This window comes from Nerophis lumbriciformis, linkage group LG34, assembly GCF_033978685.3.
Source record: "Nerophis lumbriciformis linkage group LG34, RoL_Nlum_v2.1, whole genome shotgun sequence".
Classification (NCBI taxonomy): domain Eukaryota; kingdom Metazoa; phylum Chordata; class Actinopteri; order Syngnathiformes; family Syngnathidae; genus Nerophis; species Nerophis lumbriciformis.
In genome coordinates, this window is record NC_084581.2 from 2,705,284 (window position 1) to 2,727,666 (window position 22,383).

Here is a 22,383-nt window from a genome sequence, read left to right on the forward strand (position 1 = left end):
CCCTCCTCCTTTTCACTCTTCACGTTTTTCCTCTTGAATTGCGCGTGCTGGTGGAGAGCGACGTGAGCGCGCTTCCTTGGAAGGGTTCCCCCTCCGCCCCCCGCCCCCCGCCCCCCGCCCCCCGCCCCCGCACCTCTGCGCTCCCAGCTCCGTGCGCGACGCCTCCCTCCGTCAGACGAGAAGTTGCGCGCGGCCATGGACGTGCTCAGGAAGCGCTTGCTGGGCATCAGCGTGGCCGTCGCGCACGGTGTCTTCTCTGGCACGCTGAACATCCTGCTGAAGTTCCTGATCAGCAACTTGCACTTCCGCTTCCTCACGCTCATCCAGCTGTGTACGTGCAGCACGGCTGCGCTCGGCCTGGAGGTCCTGAGGAGGACCGGAAGGGTCTCCATCCCCCCCTTCAGCCTGCGCCTCTCCAAGGTAACATCTCCCACTTCTAAAACTTATATCTTCCCAACTTCATGCCAACTAACTAACCAATTGATTGACTGATTGATTGATTTGCAACTCGCTCATCAATATGCTGCCAATCACCAGCACTGACTAAGATGAGAGAAGCGGTCAGTCAATCCCCAAAAGCTGTCATCAAAGTGTGCGTGCGCAAGTGATGACGAAATTGACAAGTTGATGATATTTAACTTTGAAATGTTGATGCTATGAGTTTGCCAATGAGAGTATTTTATAATACAAATTTGCCAACTTCTTAGCGTGGATACTAATATGTTAACATCCAGCTAACCGCTAGGGGGAGCCGTGCTTTAACGCTGGGTTGATTGTGTAGGAGTTTGCTCCGGTGTGCATCCTGTCCACGCTGCAGTCCACGCTCACCTTGTGGTCTCTGCGGGGTCTCAGTCTTCCAATGTACGTGGTCTTCAAGCGCTGCCTGCCCCTCTTCACGCTCTCCATCGGCGTCTGCGTCCTCAAGAACGGGGTGCCCTCCCCGGGCGTTGTGACTGCCGTGCTCATCACTACGGGGGGCGCTGCGCTGGCTGGTAAGCGTCACCGTCACGTCACACCTGCATGACATCATCAACTGCGTGGAGGTTGAGTTTTGATACTCAGTATCATGATGACACTGTAACCATACTCAAAAACGTAGTAAATGTTACTGCCTTATACCGCTGCTAAATTAATCGTTTCTAATTAGTAGTTCATATTTAGTCGTAACTTAACTAATTTATTAATGAACTAAGTTACTTATATTAACTAATAATAATTACTATTATTATTACTAATTATACATTGGTTGAATCTATTAATATATATTATAGGTACTATGAATTAATGGTAGTAGTATATTGATCTGATTTACCTAATTAAGAGTAATTATTTAACGTTAGTTAAATGAGTCAGAAATACCACTGAGTCAACTGTTGTGACATTGTTACACTTGACATCATCTCCTGTATGACATTGTCCCCTGTGTGACGTTAATACCTGATTGATGTCATCACCTGTATAACATCATCACTTTTATGACATTGTCACCTGCGGGACGTTATTTCCTGTGTGACGTCCCCACCTGTAAAACATCATTGTCACCTGTGTGACGTTACAACCTGAGTGATGTCATCACCTGTATAACAATATCACCTGTGTAACATCATCTATTATATGATGTTGTCACCTGTATGATGTCACCTGTGTGACGTTATTACCTGTGTGAAGTCCCCACCTATATAACATTGTCACCTGTATTGCGTCATCACATGTGTGACGTCCTCACCTGTAAAACATCATCACCTACATGGCGTTGTCACCTGTGTGACGTTACAACCTGAGTGATGTCATCATCTGTATAACATTATCACCTGTGTAACATCATCTATTATATGATGTTGTCACCTGTGTGACGTTATTACCTGTGTGAAGTCCCCACCTATATAACATCGTCACCTGTATTGCGTCATCACCTGTGTGACATTGACACCTTTATGACATTGTCACCTGTATGACATCGTCACCTGCATTACGTCGCCACCTGTATAAATCACATTGTCACCTGTATGACATCATCACCTGTGTGACATCGTCACCTGTAAGAGTCATCATTTGCGTGACGTTGTCAAATGCACAAATAACATTGTCACCTGTATGACGTCATCACCTGTGCGACATCATCACCTGTATGACGCTGTCACCTATGGAGCCAGAACGCTGCCAGTAAGATTTTCTATCGGAAAAAAACATTGACATTGTAGAAAAAGTTGTAATGGCACCGCAACAAGCTTTGGCAACAAATGAATACAAAACATTATAATAATACAATATTTTTGGTGAATGTTGTCGTTGACGATATTCATATTTTTGTACAGTTTGTTTGTGTGTTTCAAAGGTTTTTATGATTGCTTCTTTTTTTTACGATTTTGTTTCTTTTTTACGGCATGAAAATAATAACAGTGTTTTATTATGAGTGGCAGGCGCCTGTGGGTGGGGCAGAGGTGGGTAGAGTAGCCAGAAATTGTACTCAAGTAAGAGTACTGTTACTTTAGAGATTTATTACTCAAGTAAAAGTAATGAGTAGTCACCCAAATATTTACTTGAGTAAAAGTAAAAAGTATGTTGTGAAAAAACTACTCACTGATATATATATATATATATATATATATATATATATATATATATATATATATATATATATATATATATATATATATATGATATGTGTGTGTATGTTACTCATCAGTTACTCAGTACTTGAGTAACTGATATATATATATATATATATATATATATATATATATATATATATATATGATATGTGTGTGTATGTTACTCATCAGTTACTCAGTACTTGAGTAACTGATATATATATATATGTGTGTGTGTATGTTACTCATCAGTTACTCAGTACTTGAGTAGTTTTTATATATATATATACACATACATTGATATATACAGTATATCATTTATATTTATTTATTTTGCCGTTTTTGTTTACATGTTAAAGGTGTTTTACTGAATGTACTTGAGTAGTTTTTATATATATATATATATATATATATATATATACACATACATTGATATATACAGTATATCATTTATATTTATTTATTTTGCCGTTTTTGTTTACATGTTAAAGGTGTTTTACTGAATATACATGCATGTTTAACACATATAGATTCCTTTCTTTCATGAAGACAAGAATATAAGTTGGTGTATTACCTGATTCTGATGACTTGCATTGATTGGAATCCTGACAGCAGTGCTTAACGTCCACGTTTTCAAATGCAGGAGAAAAAAAGTTCCTCCTTTCTGTCTAATACCACATGAAAGCGGTTGGTTTTTGGTATCTTATTTGTCCAGCTTCCATATTCGTTTTCACACACTTTACAAGAAATACATTGGCGGCAAATTCCGTAGCTTGCTAGCTTGTTTGCGCTGGCTTTCGGAGACTCTTATTTTGAAAGCGCAGGCGCGATGGAGCGGCACTTTTATTGTGAAGACAGGAACTGTGCAGTCAGTCTTTAGGCTTGTGACGGGATGTACGTTTGAAATAAAAAAGTGTCTTTTTTCCTTCACACTTTTGATTGATTGATTGAAACTTGTATTAGTAGATTGCACAGTACAGTACATATTCTGTACAATTGACCACTAAATGGTAACACCCCAATAAGTTTTTCAACTTGTTTAAGTCAGGTCATGTGACCGCCTGGCTCTGTTTGATTGGTCCAACGTCACCAGTGACTGCATCTGATTGGTGGAACGGAGTCAAACGTCACTAGTGACTGCATTTTATTGGTGGAACGGAGTGAAACATCACCAGTAACGCAGGCACTTTGAAGGTCTGTCTGACAGACCAAAACAAACAAAGCGTGCATTAACAGATCGATAAAAATTAGTAGCGAGTAGCGAGCTGAATGTAGATAAAAGTAGCGGAGTAAAAGTAGCGTTTCTTCTCTATAAATATACTCAAGTAAAAGTAAAAGTAAGTTGCATTAAAACTACTCTTAGAAGTACAATTTATCCCAAAAGTTACTCAAGTAGATGTAACGGAGTAATTGTAGCGCGTTACTACCCACCACTGGGGTGGGGCTTATAACAAATTGACCTGAAATCAGTTTTACTGCATTGTACAAACACCGTAGAAGAAGAAAGGAGGTCCATCCATCCATCCATCCATATTTTACCGCTTATCCCTTTCGGGATCGCGGGGGGTGCTGGAGCCTACCAATGACGTCTAAATGAAGTGTAAAAGTTATATGCAGTGACGTGCGGTGAGGTTCATGGCTGGTGAGGCACTGACTTCATCACAGTCAGATTTACAAACATATGAACCCTAAAGAGTATCTTATTCACCATTTGATTGGCAGCAGTTAACGGGTTATGTTTAAAAGCTCATACCAGCATTCTTCCCTGCTTGGCACTCAGCATCAAGGGTTGGAATTGGGGGTTAAATCACCAAAAATGATTCCCGGGTGCGGCGCCGCTGCTGCCCACTGCTACCCTCACCTCCCAGGGGGTGATCAAGAGGATGGGTCAAATGCAGAGGACAAATTTCACCACACCTAGTGTGTGTGTGACAATCATTGGTACTTTAACTTAACTTTAACTTTACACATACAAACTGTAGCACACAAAAAAGCACATTTAATAAAAAATACGTTATTATGGTCTTACCTTTACTTATAAATGAAGTCCATGCGCCGCTCCTTCTGAACAAAAGCATCGATAACTTGTTTATAGAAGTCTTCCTTATCTTTCTTCAGTTATAAAAGTCTCTCTGTATCGATGGAGATGATCCTTTAATTATTACCTCCTGCTTCGATTGAAAGTCCAGTTTAGAAAACTGTTCTGCCCTCACTATATGTGTTGAGGTTATACAGCTTGGCAGACAGCTAACAACCAATCCAGGACGTTCTAATAAAGTTCCAAAGCAGATGAATCCATTTAGGCTCTTTATTGTTGTTGATCTTGCTTTGTCTTGCACTTGACTTTTATTAATTTTTTTGTAAAACTGAAATACACACAATGACAATGTATAAGCTATATAATTCAATCAACACACTGAAATGCAGCTCCACACAAATACACAGCACCACCATCAAACAAACACTGCTGAGTGTTGAAACTATTTGTATGGTGGAAATGCAGCCATTTTAAGTCCTCAAACATCCATTAAATTTGTGCAGAAAAATCGTTTTTTAATACACATCTTACTATCAAATGTAGCCACTTTCCACCTTCATATTGAGCCACATAAACAAGTTAAACAGTTTACTTACAGACTTATCTTTTCCAAGGCTTGTAAGAGGTAACACAACTTGTCTACTTCTTATTGTCTCATGAAATGAACTAACATCGTAAACCGGAAGTGCCCAAACTGATGAGGCGCAGCATTTTCCCATCGCCACAAGGTGTCAGTAATAGTCCGCAATCAAACGGGCATAACAAAAACTGTTTTATTTTAGATATGTAATCCTCCATGTTAAAAGTTCAGGCGAGAGGAAAAAATAAACGATCGCTGCTAACTGTTGCTGCTTGTTGTCACTTCTTCTGCAGCCGAGTAGTCGCAAGAATGATCTCTGGGATCACTAGCGCCCTCTACCACCAGGAGGCGGGATTACTGCGAGCCTCACCCAGTGCATTTTTTTTGCAGCCGTTTTATGATTGCTCAGCACAAGAAATACGCTACACACATACAGTTGTTGACAAAATACACTGTACATTATATACCTCAGCTAACTAAACTATGGAAATGTATAATATAATTCATATAGCAATACGGCCTCACTGCACAGCAGGTCAGCAGTTAGCTGAGTCATTGCGCAATCCATGGCGAGGCTCAACTGGCTGGTGACTCACCGCAAGTCTCTTCTCAGTATTTGAACGGCAAATGTGAAAATTCAGCGATTTTGAATACAATTAATCTAAAACTGGTGAAGTTAAATGGAAAATAACTTTATAGTATAATCACTGGATACATATAACAATTTAATTAATTTTTTTTCTATTTACATTTTTTTCTTTCCATGATGGCACGTGAGGCCCCGCCTCACCTGCCTCCCCTGACTGCACGTCAATGGTTATATGACATATCTGTGTTAACCTAACAATACTTTGAGGATGTACTATATACATTTTTTTAATTATCCATGATTTACTAGATATTGCCGTGATATTTGGCGAAACTCCTTATGGAACAATACTTTGTTACATTTCCAAGTGGAGAGAAAAGAGCGACTTTAAAATGTAACTTTTTCATTTAAAACATTTAAACCCAGACATGTAAAGCTTGGTGTGATTTGTGTTAAAATACGAGACTTATACTATCGTAATGTTGAGCAACCTCCGGCGGCTCTTCCACTTGTTCCCCCGGGATGGAGCCATCATATCCAGGCTGTAGAGACACTTTCATGCACGGAACTTTTTTCAGTTTGAAAGTAAAACCTTACATCTGATCTATCTTTTTCTTTCTATGTTTACACCTAAATAGGTGGACTCATGTCTTATTGTGTGTCTTGTTATGTATTGTAAAGTATTATTTGGACTTGTATAAACAATGCGCTGAAACTACCGCTATTGTGAATAATTTCCTGCCTTAATTGCAAATAATACAAAATAGGAGTATACATTCAGATATCCTAAATGATATTCCACATAATATTCACATGTACATTTGGAAAGTGCAACCTACAACGTATTTTTAAAACATCAACTGCTATAGAGCTGAGGGATTATTTAAAATTAATTTCAAAAATAGGCTGGACTTTTAGAGGAGACATTTCTATTAACACTGCAATAAGGTGGCGACTTGTCCAGGGTGTACCCCGCCTTCCGCCAGGATGCAGCTGAGATAAGCTCCAGCACCCCCCCGGGTCCCCGGAAGGGACAAGCGGTAGCAAATGGATGGATGAATGAATTTCTATTAACAATCACATTAAAAAAATCTTTAAAAATAATATCTGAGTAGTACTTTGTGATGTTGCTGTATGTAATTCAGAAAGACAAAGGAGATCTCTGCCTTTGTGGAACATCTGGACTTCCTTCACAGGTGTGTCTCTGAGAGGACATCCAACTACATTTTATTGAAAAAAATAAACAGTCATATAATAAATCCTCTGCGATGAGGTGGCGACTTGTCCAGGGTGTACCCCCCCTTCCGCCCGATTGTAGCTGAGATAGGCTCCAGCGCCCCCGCGACCCCAAAGGGAATAAGCGGTAGAAAATTGATGGATGGATAATAAATCCTCCATAAATTATCATAACTAATAAATATGAGTACTTGCTTTAAAGTTATTTTATTTGCTGTGTAAAGAGATTTTATACATAGTAATACATTAAACATGTAATAAATAACAGAAATACATCCTAATAACCTTTTAGTGCTGAAATCAACTGCATATATAGAAACAATTGTGAAAGTAACAAAGTTGACCAGAGTGCTTTACAAAGTAGTCAAAGAGTAATAAAGTAGCTGACTGTATCATGTTTACAAATACAAGACTTCTCTCTGAGGAGGAGAGGAATCTGCTGACAGCAACACATTCAGTTCTACTCAAGATAAATGTAAACAACAACTTTTGCTTCATAATTTCATATTTTGAAGCGTTTCAAAACTTGATTTAGATGCCCTCGGTCCTCCTTTCTTCCTCTAAGGCAGGGGTCACCAAACTGCGGCCCGCCAGCGTCCAAAATCCGGGCCGCGGGAAGTACCAAGTTTAAAAATATATATATATATTATTATTTTTTTAACTGTAATTTAAAAAAATCTGTCCTTTCTAATCCATTTTCTACCGCTTGTTATCTCTAAGGTGTTTTACTTGCATGCCCAAATCCAGTAAAACTACTTCTGGGTAAACTTGTTGTAAGCGCCCGCCCCTCATGCTAAAACACTGACATTTTGAAACTGTAAAAAAAAAGAAAAGAAGCGAAACCGAAAAAAATAAACTAAATCGTAAAAAAGAGAAGCGATCATCAAAGCCTTTGAAACACACGAAAACAATAAAAGTGTACAAAAATATCAATATCGGCATCGAAAACATCCACAAAAAACATTGTCTTTTTTCAATGTTTTGTTGCCAAAACCTGTTTCGGTGCCTATACAACTTTTTCTACAATGTCAATCTTTTTTTTTCCGATACCAAATCTTACTGGCAGTGTTCTGACTGCATCGTCACCTGTATGACATCGTTACCTGTATGACATCATCACCTGAGTGACATCTTCACCTGTGTACCGTCAGCATGCATAAGATGTGTCATGTCTGTGTGATCATGTTTTGTTTTAGTCATGTTCGGTTTTGTTTTTGGACTTTTTGTGCACTTTTGTTTGTTTTGTCACCATAGCAACCATTAGTTTTCACCTGTCACATCACGCATCTGTTTCACGTTTTGAGTCACGCACCTGTTTTCACTAATCATGTCTGTAGTATTTAAGTTCATTGTTTTCAGTTTGTCTTTCTGGCGACATCCCACATTTATGCTCTGCACATTCCTGACACTTGTTTTCATGTCCATCGTTCATGCTGCTCCTTTAGTCCATGCCAAGTAAGTTTTTGTTTATTAATGCCACAGTTAGTGTGTTTCATTGTTCACAGTTTCTGCCTTTGTGCTATAGTCTTTTTGGTTTCATAGTTTGTTCTCTGCCACTGTGCGCGCTTTTCGTTTGTATTTTTTAGATAGTAATAAATTATGTACTCACATTCCCGTCTCGCCCGAGCCAACTTTCCGTTGCCTTCTGGAAAAACTAAACCCAAGGACCAAGTCATGACAAGATGTAGTTTTAAGATGTGTAGGTTGTTGTTGTTAAATTCCTAATCGAGTTTCTCCTTGGTGCATCAGGAGCAGGAGACCTGAGCGGCGACCCATTCGGTTATGTGACAGGTGTTCTGGCAGTCATCATCCACGCCTCCTACCTGGTTGTGATCCAGAAGACCAGCGCAGACAGCGAGCACGGACCGCTCACGGCACAGTATGCCATCGCCATCATGGCCACTCCCGTAAGGCGCACATACACCGCCGCCGATCACGTGCACCTCCTGACCGCTGACTTCCTGTGTGTGCAGGTGCTGCTGGTGTGCGGCCTCATTTCCACGGACGTTATCAACATGTGGTCGTACGACGGCTGGAGCGACACCCGCGTGGCCACCATCTTCTTCTTCAGCGTGGTCATCGGCTGCGCCATGAACTTCACCACCTACCACTGCACCTACATCAACTCTGCCGTCACCACCAGCTTTGTGGGCGTGGTCAAGAGCATCGCCACCATCACAGTGGGCATGCTGGCCTTCAATGACGTAGCGCCCACCGCCTTGTTTGTGGGCGGAGTCGTGGTCAACACGGTGGGCTCCATCACGTACTGCGTGGTCAAGTTCGTTGAGACCAAGAAGAAGAGCTCCTACGAGGACCTGGAAGGCGACGGAAAGGACGCGTTGCCCCCTGCTGCTGAGCCTCACCAACAGACGCCCGCGCTCCACACTGAGGGACACGATCCCCACGTCGAGAACCCGGAGGGCGAGGGAGCGCCACCGGACTGGGCGCCGGGGGTCGCCCTGGGAGATGGAGCAGGGGGCGTCATGACGGACGAGGAAGTTGTGGAGATGCAGAGGGAGCACCTTCACAAGGAGGGCGCCACCCCCGGGAGGACGGCGAGCAACTACGTCGGCGTGTGGCGCTCTCTCACAAGCCTGCAATTCTTCAAGAAGAACACCCTGATTGCCAACATGGAGCAGCAGAGTCCCTGAGGGCGGGCGGGGCTACGACACCTCCTGTGAAGTTAGCATTAGCAGTGCTAACACATGCGCCTCGTGTTAGCCACACGCTAACCTACATGTAGCATGATGATAAATAAAAACCAGGCTGTAACTAAGACAGCCAAATCAGAAACCCTCGTTAGCATGCACTAGCCATGAAGATGCTAATACCTTTGTACGATTGATTGTTTATATGTTTGGTGTGGTCCTGTGATGCTTCTCTTAAAAAGTTAGCCGAGCTCAGCATCAGCACATTTTCGCATGCGTGTTCAATAGAAACACAAAGTTCAGCTCAGGAACTTTTATTTTGACGCTGACAGGAAGTAACATGACGTTAAAAGACGTCTGATCGGGACAGCCCCACTGCCCCCGAGGCAACAGGCCACCGCAGTCAGTGGCGAAGAACGAAGAAGATGAGTGTTTGTGGCCGTCCTCGACTAATGTCAGAAAGCGTGTTAGCATCTAGCGCGCTAACAGACGTCGACACATAAAACCATACTTGCCAACCTTGAGACCTCAGAATTCGGGAGATGGGGGGGGGGGGGGTTTGGTGGTAGCGGGGGGTGTATATTGTAGGGTCCCGGAAGAGTTAGTGCTGCAAGGGATTCTGGGTATTTGTTCTGTTGTGTTTATGTTGTGTTACGGTGCGGATGTTCTCCCAAAATGTGTTTGTCATTCTTGTTTGGTGTGGGTTCACAGTGTGGCGCATATTTGTAACAGTGTTAAAGTTGTTTATACGGCCACCCTCAGTGTGACATGTATGGCTGTTGATCAAGCATGCCTTGCATTCACTTATGTGTGTGCTAAAGCCGCATATATTATGTGACTGGGCCGGTACGCTGTTTGTATGGTGGAAAAGCGGACGTGACGACAGGTTGTAGAGGACGCTAAAGGCAGTGCCTTTAAGGCACGCCCTCAATGTTGTTGTCCGAGTGGAAATCGGGAGAATGGTTGCCCCAGGAGATTTTCGGGAGGGGCACTGAAATTCGGGAGTCTCCCAGGAAAATCGGGAGGGTTGGCAAGTATACGTAAAACATGTTATAAACAAGTTTTGTTTGCGTGGGCTCCTGTAAGCGGCACACTCTCCTGGCTTCAGGCGTCACATCACAAACAAATGACAACATAGAAGTCTTCATATTGACTACTATTGATCCCCCCCCCTCTCATTTAATGCTGCAAGAAACGCCACATGTCCCTGAGACACGAGACACGCTTCACTGATACGCAGTGAGGAGGTGATAATGACTAGCAGGAAGTTCTCCTGGATCCCTTCAGGAAAAAGAAATAAGCGACAGCACGCTCGCGACTCCTTTTACTCGACTCGCGAGACAAAGACTCGCTTGGACAAAATGTGACACTTGATGATTGCCTAAAAAAAAAACACATTCAATGATTGACACCCTGACAAAAGCATATTATTTCAATTGGAAGAAATATAATTATATCAATGTTGATATGAGATGTATTCTTCGACGTCACCAGCAGCAATTGCGTGTGTGTTTGTTTGTGTGTGCGTTTATAAATGCGTGTTCATGTGTGTGTAAATGTGTGTGTGTGTGTGTGCGTGTGTGCAGCATGTTGAAGGATAAAATAAATCCAAAAGTACCAAAAACCGAAATGTTCACCTCACTTCTTTAAACTGTGTGTGTGTGTGTGTGCGCGCTGACTCAGCACTTTACTGCTGCAGCGCCTCCACGTGCACCTCACTCACGTAATGGCACCATTTTAGGTTTAATGGCGGCCGTGAGAGGACAGGCGGCGTTTACCTCGTCATTCACGCTGCAGCACACCCCATTCCAGCATGATGATGACCTCTGACCTGACCTGGAGCACACACCCACCTTCTTCCTCTTGATTGTCGAGAAACGCCTTTCTGTCACACACACGCACGTGCACCCACACACGCGCACACAAAGGCGCGCGGGCACACGCACGTGCACCCACTCACTCGTACACACACACACACAAGCTTAGTTGTCTCCCTGCACTATTCAGAATAATATTATATTTATGAAACTGGACAATTATTAATTATTTATGTAAAAATCATATTTGTTATTTAATAATAATAATTATAATAATTCAAAAATATATATAATATATATAAATATATAATATTAAAAAACAATATTACAAAGATTCAAGTATGGTGTAATGCTGTATGTTTGATGATGACGATGATAATAATGTACAGTAAGTTGCGACGTGACTCCAAATGAAAAGTCAAAGAATTAAGTTTTTATTGTTTATTCGAAGTATAGTTTTTGGAAAACAAAAAACTCTCACTTTAAATGAGTTTTGTTTCCCTCTCATGTCTCAGTACGTTACTGCATTGCCGTGTTCTCTGTGTGGAAACACTGTCCTCTAGTGGACATTTGAGTACATTGCAGGGACAACACACATGTAACACACAAGCACACACACTTGCGTGTCTAAAGGTTCCTGCCAGTCTTCTTCTTCTTCTTCTTGGCTTCTTTTTTGGAGGGCCTGGCTGGAGGGGGCGTGGCCTCAGAGGTGGACAGGGCCTCAGCTTCTACCGTCTGCTTTAGGTTATCAGTCTTGGTAACCACTATGACCTCAGGAGCTTCATTGTGAACCACCTCTGGTTCTGGTTTTGATTCAGACTCTGGTATAAGTTCTGGTTCTGATATTGCTTCTATGTCGACTCCTGGTTCAGATTGTGGTTCTCCTGCTGGTTGTGGTTTCATTTCTGTTTCTGGTTTTGTTTCTACTTCTGGTTTTGCATCTATGTCTGGTTCTGGTTTAGTTTGTAGGTCTCCTTGTGGTTCTGGTTTCATTTCTGTTTCTGGTTCTGTTTCTACTTCTGGTTTTGCATCTATGTCTGTTTCTGGTTTAGTTTGTAGGTCTCCTTGTGGTTCTGGTAGTGGTGGGGTCTCTTCAGACGTCTGTTCATGGTCTTGGTGATGACCTTTGCTGCTAAACAGCGTGAAGGTGGAGGCCACAAGGTCTTGGTTGGGGTCCAAGACCTTGTCTTTGTCTTCTCGGTCGACGCCGTGAGACGCCATCAAAGCGTCGGCAAACTCCTGCAGCTTGGCTTGCTCCACTCTCAGGCGCTCCATGTCCTCTGTTAGTGCCATCTCGGGCGTCACCACAGTAGCTCCACCTTCGTCCGGGTGGAGTGTCATGTCCTTTGAGGAGGGGCCGTCTTTAGCTTGACGGACCTCTTTGATCTTAGCGTAAAGAACCTTTCTCTCGTCCTGAAGGACACGACACAACTTCTCCAACTTGTGGATCGTTTGGACAAACGTCTCGTACTCTTTGCCCTTCTCGGCTCTCTGCATCAGCGTTGAACAGAAATTGTGATTAAGTGGTGTTACAAGGGAATGTCTCAAAAGCACGGAACAGCTTGTCTTCTTCATGATGCTAAGGTATACTGTGCTAAAGTACTAGAATGCCAACTCCTAAGGCACTAATGTGCTTTGGTGTTAATGTCCTAATGTGCTAAGGTTAAGGTGTATTATGTGAGGTGTATTCTTGCCCTGATGTGGGATTTGAGTCGAGGATGTCGTTGTGGCTTGTGCAGCCCTTTGAGACACTTGTGATTAAGGGCTATATAAATAAACTTTGATTGATGAAGGTGCTTAAGTGCTAAGTTACCAATGTGCTACTGTTTTAATATGCTATGGTAAAGGTGGTAAAGTGCTAACTGCTAAGGTTTTGGGGTTGCGGGGGGTGCTGGAGCCTATCCCAGCTGCATTCGGGCGGAAGGCGGCGTACACCCTGGACAAGTCGCCACCTCATCACAGAGCCAACACATATAGACAGACAACATTATGTCGATGATTTCACTAATGATGACATCATCTGATTAAAGATGTCATTGGTCATGATGTCAATGATGATGATGATGATGTCACTAATGAGGATGTCTTTAAGGTGTAAGAGGGAGGGGCGGGGCTGAAGAAGCTTAAAGGGGAACATTATCACCAGACTTATGTAAGCGTCAATATATACCTTGATGTTGCAGAAAAAAGACCATATATTTTTTCAACCGATTTCCGAACTCTAAATGGGTGAATTTTGGCGCTTTTCTAATATTCGCTCTCGGAGCGATGACGTCACAACATGGCGTCACATCAGGAAGCAATCCGCCATTTTCTCAAACACCGAGTCAAATCAGCTCTGTTATTTTCCGTTTTTTCGACTGTTTTCCGTACCTTGGAGACATCATGCCTCGTCGGTGTGTTGTCGGAGGGTGTAACAACACGAACAGGGACGGATTCAAGTTGCACCAGTGGCCCAAAGATGCGAAAGTGGCAAGAAATTGGACGTTTGTTCTGCACACTTTACCGACGAAAGCTATGCTACGACAGAGATGGCAAGAATGTGTGGATATCCTGCGACACTCAAAGCAGATGCATTTCCAACGATAAAGTCAAAGAAATCTGCCGCCAGACCCCCATTGAATCTGCTGGAGTGTGTGAGCAATTCAGGGACAAAGGACCTCGGTAGCACGGCAAGCAATGGCGGCCGTTTGTTCCCGCAGACGAGCGAGCTAAACCCCCTATCGACCCTAGCTTCCCTGGCCTGCTGACATCAACTCCAAAACTGGACATATCAGCTTTCAGGAAAAGAGCGCGGATGAGGGTATGTCTACAGAATATATTAATTGATGAAAATTGGGCTGTCTGCACTATCAAAGTGCATGTTGTTGCCAAATGTATTTCATATGCTGTAAACCTCGTTCATAGTTGTTAGTTTCCTTTAATGCCAAACAAACACATACCAATCGTTGGTTAGAAGGCGATCGCCGAATTCGTCCTCGCTTTCTCCCGTGTCGCTGGCTGTCTTGTCGTTTTCGTCGTTTTCGCTTGCATACGGTTCAAACCGATATGGCTCAATAGCTTCAGTTTCTTCTTCAATTTCGTTTTCGCTACCTGCCTCCACACTACAACCATCCGTTTCAATACATTCGTAATCTGTTGAATCGCTTAAGCCGCTGAAATCCGAGTCTGAATCCGAGCTAATGTCGCTATAGCTTGCTGTTCTTTCCGCCATGTTTGTTTGTGTTGGCTTCACTATGTGACGTCACAGGAAAATGGACGGGTGTTTATAACGATGCTTAAAATCAGGCACTTTGAAGGTTTTTGGAGGGATATTGCGTGATGGGTAAAATTTTGAAAATAGTTCGAAAAATATAATAAGCCACTGGGAACTGATTTTTAATGGTTTTACCATTCTGAAATTGTGACAATGTTCCCCTTTAAAGAGGCCAACAGGAAGTGATTGATGAAGAAGGAGCATATTGTCCAACACAACAATCTATCCCACAAGGATGGGCTGAACACCACACGTCCTTCTTTACAACAGCAAATGTAAGGCGGGATCACCTTCTCTAAAGCAATCACATTTCTGATTGCTTCTAATTGGCTCCCTCTGTTGCTCTTCGCTTCCTGTTGCGGCTAATGAAGGCTGCACGCCGCTTCTCATGAGCTACATGCTAGTGCTACGTGCTGAAGTGCATGAAGGTTTAATTTTCATGAATGATGACGGCAATAGGAATGGTCACGGGAGACATGGCGATCACATTGATGATGTTGCTAGGTGTCGCCATATTTCATCAGCATGGAAAGCGTGCTAAGCTAACGAGCTAACATAGCAGCTTCTGCGGGATCCAGGAAATCTCTGACCGTGATGTTGTTGAATGACAGTAACATAATCAACTTCATGAATGACATCATCGACACATAAGTGACATCATTGACTTATGAGGGACATTATCGACTCATGTATGGGCTAAGGTGCTAATGTGTTTAAGTATTAGGGTGCTAAATTGCTATGGTGCTTAAGTGCTATGATGCTAAGGTACTAAGCCTTAGTAAGCCTTTAGCACCATAGTAACTAAGGTCATACTGTGCTACGGTGCTAAGCTGCTAATGTGCTATGGTACAAAAGTGCTATATGTTGAGTTGCTATGGTGCTACAGGGCTAAGGTGCTAAGGTCATACTGTGTTACGGTGTAATGGAAGTTCATGTGACTGACCTCTTCAATCAGGTCGGTCAGAGCTTTGTTGCAGTTCTCAAACCTCAACTTCCACACGTTGGATTCTTTCTCCAACGTTTTCATCTTCTCAGACATCTGAGACAGGAAGCACGCATGTCAACAAGGACAGGACAGGAGGACAGGCAATAGAAGACACTCCTACGTTCTCCATCTCTTGCTTGAAGCGAGCGTAGATCTCGTTGCTCTTCGCCAACGTCTTCTGGAACTCGTCAAACTTTTGGGAGTAGAGCGCCAACTAGAGGAGGACAAGAGCATGTGTCAGCTTCTAGAAGCTTCTTGGTCACGTTGAAACGTACGACAAGATGTCTCTTGGTGTTCGTGAGTGACATCCGCGTCTGATGAGCTCGTTCATTTCATCGACCTTTTCACGTTTCGGGGGCGTGGCGTCAGCTCAGAGGGCGGAGCTCGTGAGTATTCACCTGCGCTTGCGTGATAGCGGCGTGCTCGCTGAGTGTGCGCGTCTGCAGCTTCCACTCAGCCGCCTGGTGCAGTAACTAGTGAGGAGAGCAGAGAGATGTTAGGTGTTTACCTTCTTCTTCATGGTCAGCTCCTGCTCCTTCATAGCGAAGCACTTCCTGGTTTTGTCTACCGCCTCGCTAAGCAGCTACAGCGTGCACCGCCGCAGCCCGACCACCGGGAGGAGACAGAGCAGCAGCACAGCCGTCATGAGCAGCGTTGACAAATAGATGTAATGGAGCCTCCGCGGCAGCAGGGAGCACTTACGTATTCCTTCTCACGCTGGTGCTTCTCCTGGGCTTCTACCAGCAGAGCGTTGGCCTGCTCCAACTTGGCTTCGGTCAGCTGCTGCTGGAGGTCACGATGGCGGTTGATCTTCTGCAGGCTCTGCACACACACACACACACACACACACACATTGAGGTGATTTGCGAAAACATTCATGGCCCTGGCAAGAGCCCCGCCCCCTTTACCTCGTCCCTGCGCTCGCACTGCTCCAGCAGTTTGTGTAGTTTGTCGCTCAGGTTGGCGTTCTCGCCGCAGAGTTTGCTGTTGCGAGCGCTGTGCTGCTCGATCTGCATCTGGATGTCGCACAGAACTTTCTGGAAGTGACTCGTCATCTCCTTCCTCTTCTCCTCATCCCCTTTGCAGCGCAGCAGCGCCTCCTCCTGGGTGCGGGGAGCTGTGTTAACATGCTATGTGATGCTAGTGTAAGTGTGTGTGTGTGTTTGTACTCCACCCTGAGTGTATTGTAGTAATGTTGGACTTCTGTGCACAATTTCTCCAGCTGCTGTCGCTCGGCCTGCAGAATGCTAACGTTGTTACGTAGAACCTGAAGTTCTTTCTCATCGCCACGCCTGCAGAGCAACTAAACAAATGCACACACACATTTCAATAATACATAATACTACATTGACATGTTTAAAATGAAGTAGAAAGTTACCAGCTCAGCATGTTTCCTCATCAAATGTTCTAGTTTTTCCTCAAGAGACCACACCCCCCCGCTCAGACTGGCCACCACACCAGAATACTCTGCAAGGACAACCACTAATGAAGACGCCTTCTTAAAGACATGGTTAAAGAGTACTACAACCACATTGGCAGTGGAGTTGAGGTTTTATAATGGCCATTGTTTTACACTGGAACAGATCAATTTCCTGTGTTGACCTCACCTGATTCCACACTCCAGCTGTCGCCATCGTGCGTGTCCTCCGCGGCCTACAACACGCAAGCAACGCCACGTTACAAACACATGTGATGCTAACACGTGACGTTATCATGTGATTTTAACACACGTGATGCTAACATGAGATACGAACACATGCTAGCTGTGATGCTAAGACTCGATGCGAACACATGCGATGCTAAAATGTGATGCTATTTGGGCTCCAGTACTCTGGAATGCGGTAACAGTTAGAGATGCTACCTCAGAAGAAGCATTTATTTTTCGGACTATAAGTCGCAGTTTTTTTCATAGTTTGGCCGAGCTCCAGTGCGATTTATATATGTTTTTTTCCTCCTTTATTATGCATTTTCGGCAAGTGCGACTTATACTCCGGTGCGACTTATACTCCGGTGCGACTTATACTCCGAAAAATACAGTAAGTCCCATCTTAAAACTAATTTTTATACACTAGCCTTTAAATAGACCCCACTTTTAGACCAGTTGATCTACCGTCTCTTTTCTGCTCTGCCCTCCTCTCCTGCGTGGAGAGGTTACTAAGTGACCACAGATGATACGCTAGCTGTTCAAAGTCGGGACCCTGGGTGGACCACTCATCTGTTGGGGACGTCTCTGCGCTGCTGACTTGTCTCCACTCAAGATGATCAATCAATCAATGTTTATTTATATAGCCCTAAATCACAAAAGTCTCAAAGGGCTGCACAAGCCGTTGAGTGACATAATATTGCGAAAGAACAGTCCTTAGTGGATCTAACATAGTAGTGAGAGTCCAGTCCATAGTGGGGCCAGCAGGAGACCAGCAGGAGACCATCCCGAGCAGCGCAAAGATGTCCCCAAACGATGCACAGGCGAGCGGTCCACCCCGGGTCCCAACTCTGGACAGCCAGCACTTCATCCATGGTCACCGGAACCGGAATAACCCGGCGAGGAGGCAGAGGAAAAAAAAAAGAAACGGCAGATCAACTGGTCTAAAAAGGGGGGTCTATTTAAAGGATAGAATATACAAATGAGTTTTAAGATGGGACTTAAATGCTTCTACTGAGGTAGGATCTCTAACTGTTACCGGGAGGGCGTTCCAGAACACTGGAGCCCGAATAGAAAACGCTCTATAGCCCGCAGACTTCCTTTGGACTCTGGGAATCACTAATAAGATGATCCCCTGCTGACCCCACTATGGACTGGACTCTTACACTATTAACTAGATCCACTCGACGTCCATTGCACCGGTCACCCACATCTGCGGTCCCCTCCAAAGTTTCTCATTGTCTCCCATTGGGTTGAGTTTTTTCTTGCACTGATGTGGGATCTGAGCCGAGGATGTCGTTGTGGCTTGTGCAGCCCTTTGAGACACTTGTGATTTAGGACTATATAAATAAACTTTGATTGATTGATGCTAACACACAATACTAACATGTGATGCTAAGATACGTGATGCTAAAATGTGATGCTTTTACATGTGATGCTAACACGTGTCGGTGAGCTACATGCTAACCTGAGCGTTGGCACTGATGATTTCTTGCAGTCGCCTGCTGAACTCCTCCATGGGATCAGAGGGGGCGTCATAGTCATCAGAGGGCGTAGCCGCCCCGCCCTTTGTGACGGCGTCATCTGGCATTGGCGTCAACTCGGGCTGGGGGGCCGCCAATAGCTCAGCTGTTTCCACCGTCGTTTCCATTGTGTACGCTGGCGAGCAAACAAGCGCACTTTTCTGATGTCATGCTAACATGCTAACACAGTAGCAGTCATGTAGAAGCCAAAATGGCGGCAAACGAGTCACCAGTTAAATTTGGAAACGCGACAGCTGCAGCTGTTGGCTCACTTTAACTTTAGCTGGAAAACAAACACACACACACACACACACACACACACACACACACACACACACACACACACACACACACACACACACACACACACACACACACGCACACGCACACACTTCCACAAATGCATCATCTATTTGAAAAGTAACAAAATACTTTGGTAAACTCAAACACACCAAAAAAAGTTTGATAAAAAGAATTTAGGCTCTGCCCTCTGTTGATGACATCCACCCCAGTTTGATCTTTCACGTTTTTCTGATGACTTGATGCCCTTTCAATGTCTTTAAGTCGCTTTAAAATGAGATGATAAAAAGAGGAGTACAAAAACTGAATAAGATCAATAAAATCGCTAAGATTTCTTACCAGGCCAAGCTGACGAAGAGCGCAAGCAAACAGGAGGAAGAGGAGAAAGATGAAGATGAAGAGGACAGCTGAACCCCCAAAATAGATTTAGATGCTCTGCCCACAGGCTGACATCACCACCCACTCAGAGCCATGCAGGTGGGGTCAAAGAGAAAAACAAGTTGTTGTTTTTGGAGTTTAGGTCAAAGGTGAAGAAGATTTTCATGTTCTTTGACGACCACCTGGCGGCAGCATTGAGCTTTAAACGTTGTACCTGAGCAGGAAGTAGGCATGGCTTCTACCAGACTTCATCATCAGCATCATTATCATCGCAGACTACTTCCTGGAGGCACAGACCAGCCCCGACCTTTTGGTGCCGTCCCAAAGGCTAGCAGAGGTCAAAGCTGAGAAGAAAAAACCATATTGATGCCATACGTCAGGGGCGTCAAACTCATTTTAGTTCAGGGGCGGCATGGAGGAAAGTCTATTCCCACGTGGGCCGGGCGAGTAAAATCATGGCATGATAAGTTAAAAATACAACTACGACAACTTGAGATTGTTTCCTTTGTTGTATTTCGGCCCAAAATAGAAAAAGCACGTTCTGAGAATGTACGTATCACAAATAATCCTCTTGGCAAAACTCTTCAAAAAATTAGTTGGAAATTCTGAGGAACAAAATGGTGCAGTTTCAAAAACACCACGAAGAACACAATGAACTTAGACTTAATCTCAGTGTGTCTACAAAGCAATTTAACTTTAAGTCACAGTCCATCTAAGATTGAACAAAATAACAAAATAAAGCATGAATAACAACGCTTCTATGTGTCGTCTACCTTATTTGTCATTTCCCCTGTTTACTTTCTTTAAATTTGCACAAAGTACAATCAATTTCACAGAACTATATCAATGTGCAGCGTCTCATGCAGCATTCTGAGTGGGGTTGCCAATTGTTTATTTGATGTTGGGTCGAGGGGGGGGGGGAGTCGCAGCCCCGCCTTAATGTGTATCTCTCGCTCTGTATACTTGGTATAAACTATTTGCTTGCTTAACATAATTGCTGTTGCGACACCCAGTGGACACATTTAGAACAGCAGTTTCTTTAATTTAAAAATGCAGCTCAATTTTACACTTTGCAAACTCATCCCGCGGGCCGAATTCAACCTGTTCGCGGGCCTGATCCGGCCTGGGGGCTGCATATTTGACATCCCTGTCATACATAAAGGGTTTGTTCTACTAACAAGTACTAAATAGTGTGTACAAACTATGTGTATAATTAGTGGGTGTGTTGAAAGTGATCTACTAAGACTGTGGCCATGACCACACGAACACGGATAGTTTCAAAAGCGCATATCCGGGGTTAAAAAGATCTCTGTCCACACAAGTGTAGTTTCAAAATTGTCTCTGTCAACACACAAACACATACACCTGATGGCATGCACATTTTGTCCAATCAGACGCCTGGAAAGCAACCACAGCGGACTTGGTGGCATTGCACCTCCGTTAAAATTATGATTATTTTGATGTACTAGCTAACAATGTACAAACCCTGTTTCCATATGAGTTGGGAAATTGTGTTAGATGTAAATATAAACGGAATACAATGATTTGCAAATCCTTTTCAACCCATATTCAATTGAATGCACTACAAAGACAAGATATTTGATGTTCAAACTCATAAACTTTATTATTTTTTTGCAAATAATAATTAACTTAGAATTTCATGGCTGCAACACGTGCCAAAGTAGTTGGGAAAGGGCATGTTCACCACTGTGTTACATCACCTTTTCTTTTAACAATACTCAATAAACGATTGGGAACTGAGGAAACTAATTCTTGTTTTATGTAGAGCTTCAGTCGTTCAACAGTCCGGGGTCTCCGCTGTCGTATTTTACGCTTCATAATGCGCCACACATTTTCGATGGGAGACAGGTCTGGACTGCGGGCGGGCCAGGAAAGTACCCGAACTCTTTTTTTTACGAAGCCACGCTGTTGTGACACGTGCTGAATGTGGCTTGGCATTGTCTTGCTGAAATAAGCAGGGGCGTCCATGAAAAAGACGGCGCTTAGATGGCAGCATATGTTGTTCCAAAACATGTATGTACCTTTCAGCATTAATGGTGCCTTCACAGATGTGTAGGTTACCCATGCCTTGGGCACTAATGCACCCCCATACCATCACAGATGCTGGTTTTTGAACTTTGCGTCGATAACAGTCTGGATGGTTCGCTTCCCCTTTGGTCCGGATGACACGATGTCGAATATTTCCAAAAACAATTTGAAATGTGGACTCGTCAGACCACAGAACACTTTTCCACTTTGTATCAGTCCATCTTAGATGATCTCGGGCCCAGAGAAGCCGGCGGCGTTTCTGGATGTTGTTGATAAATGGCTTTCGCTTTGTATAGTAGAGCTTTAACTTGCACTTACAGATGTAGCAACGAACTGTATTTAGTGACAGTGGTTTTCTGAAGTGTTCCTGAGCCCATGTGGTGATATCCTTTAGAGATTGATGTCGGTTTTTGATACAGTGCCGTCTGAGGGATCGAAGGTCACGGTCATTCAATGTTGGTTTCCGGCCATGACGCTTACGTGGAGTGATTTTTCCAGATTCTCTGAACCTTTTGATGATATTATAGACCGTAGATGTTGAAATTCCTAAATTTCTTGCAATTGCACTTTGAGAAACGTTGTTCTTAAACTGTTTGACTATTTGCTCACGCAGTTGTAGATAAAGGGGTGTACCTCGCCCCATCCTTTCTTGTGAAAGACTGAGCATTTTTTGGGAAGCTGTTTTTATACCCAATCATGGCACCCACCTGTTCCCAATTAGCCTGCACACCTGTGGGATGTTCCAAATAAG

The 22,383-nt window shown here is 43.6% G+C and overlaps 2 protein-coding genes across 3 annotated transcripts; one reads left to right on the forward strand and one right to left on the reverse strand.

Annotated features, from left to right (window-relative positions):
* Window positions 1-195: 195 nt before the first annotated feature.
* slc35d3 (solute carrier family 35 member D3) lies at window positions 196-10,217 on the forward strand. Its single transcript, XM_061929765.1, has 4 exons — window positions 196-420; window positions 782-992; window positions 8,784-8,941; window positions 9,008-10,217. The coding sequence occupies exons 1-4, from the start codon at window positions 196-198 to the stop codon at window positions 9,683-9,685; spliced, it is 1,272 nt and encodes a 423-aa protein (XP_061785749.1). The 3' UTR covers window positions 9,686-10,217.
* A 1,727-nt stretch (window positions 10,218-11,944) lies between these two features.
* On the reverse strand, window positions 11,945-19,710 carry LOC133576256 (beta-taxilin-like). Of its 2 annotated transcripts, none has more exons than XM_061929351.1 (11): window positions 19,545-19,710; window positions 18,851-19,041; window positions 17,348-17,393; window positions 17,119-17,207; window positions 16,915-17,043; window positions 16,649-16,843; window positions 16,443-16,562; window positions 16,139-16,213; window positions 15,862-15,954; window positions 15,699-15,794; window positions 11,945-12,990 (listed from the first exon to the last, which is right to left on the reverse strand). In XM_061929351.1, the coding sequence occupies exons 2-11, from the start codon at window positions 19,031-19,033 to the stop codon at window positions 12,127-12,129; spliced, it is 1,890 nt and encodes a 629-aa protein (XP_061785335.1). In that variant the 5' UTR covers window positions 19,034-19,041; window positions 19,545-19,710; the 3' UTR covers window positions 11,945-12,126. The 2 variants fall into 2 exon arrangements, with proteins under 2 accessions (XP_061785335.1, XP_061785334.1); XM_061929350.1 differs by lacking the exon at window positions 16,139-16,213 and adding an exon at window positions 16,249-16,323 and having other exon boundaries at window positions 19,545-19,708.
* Window positions 19,711-22,383: the final 2,673 nt, after the last annotated feature.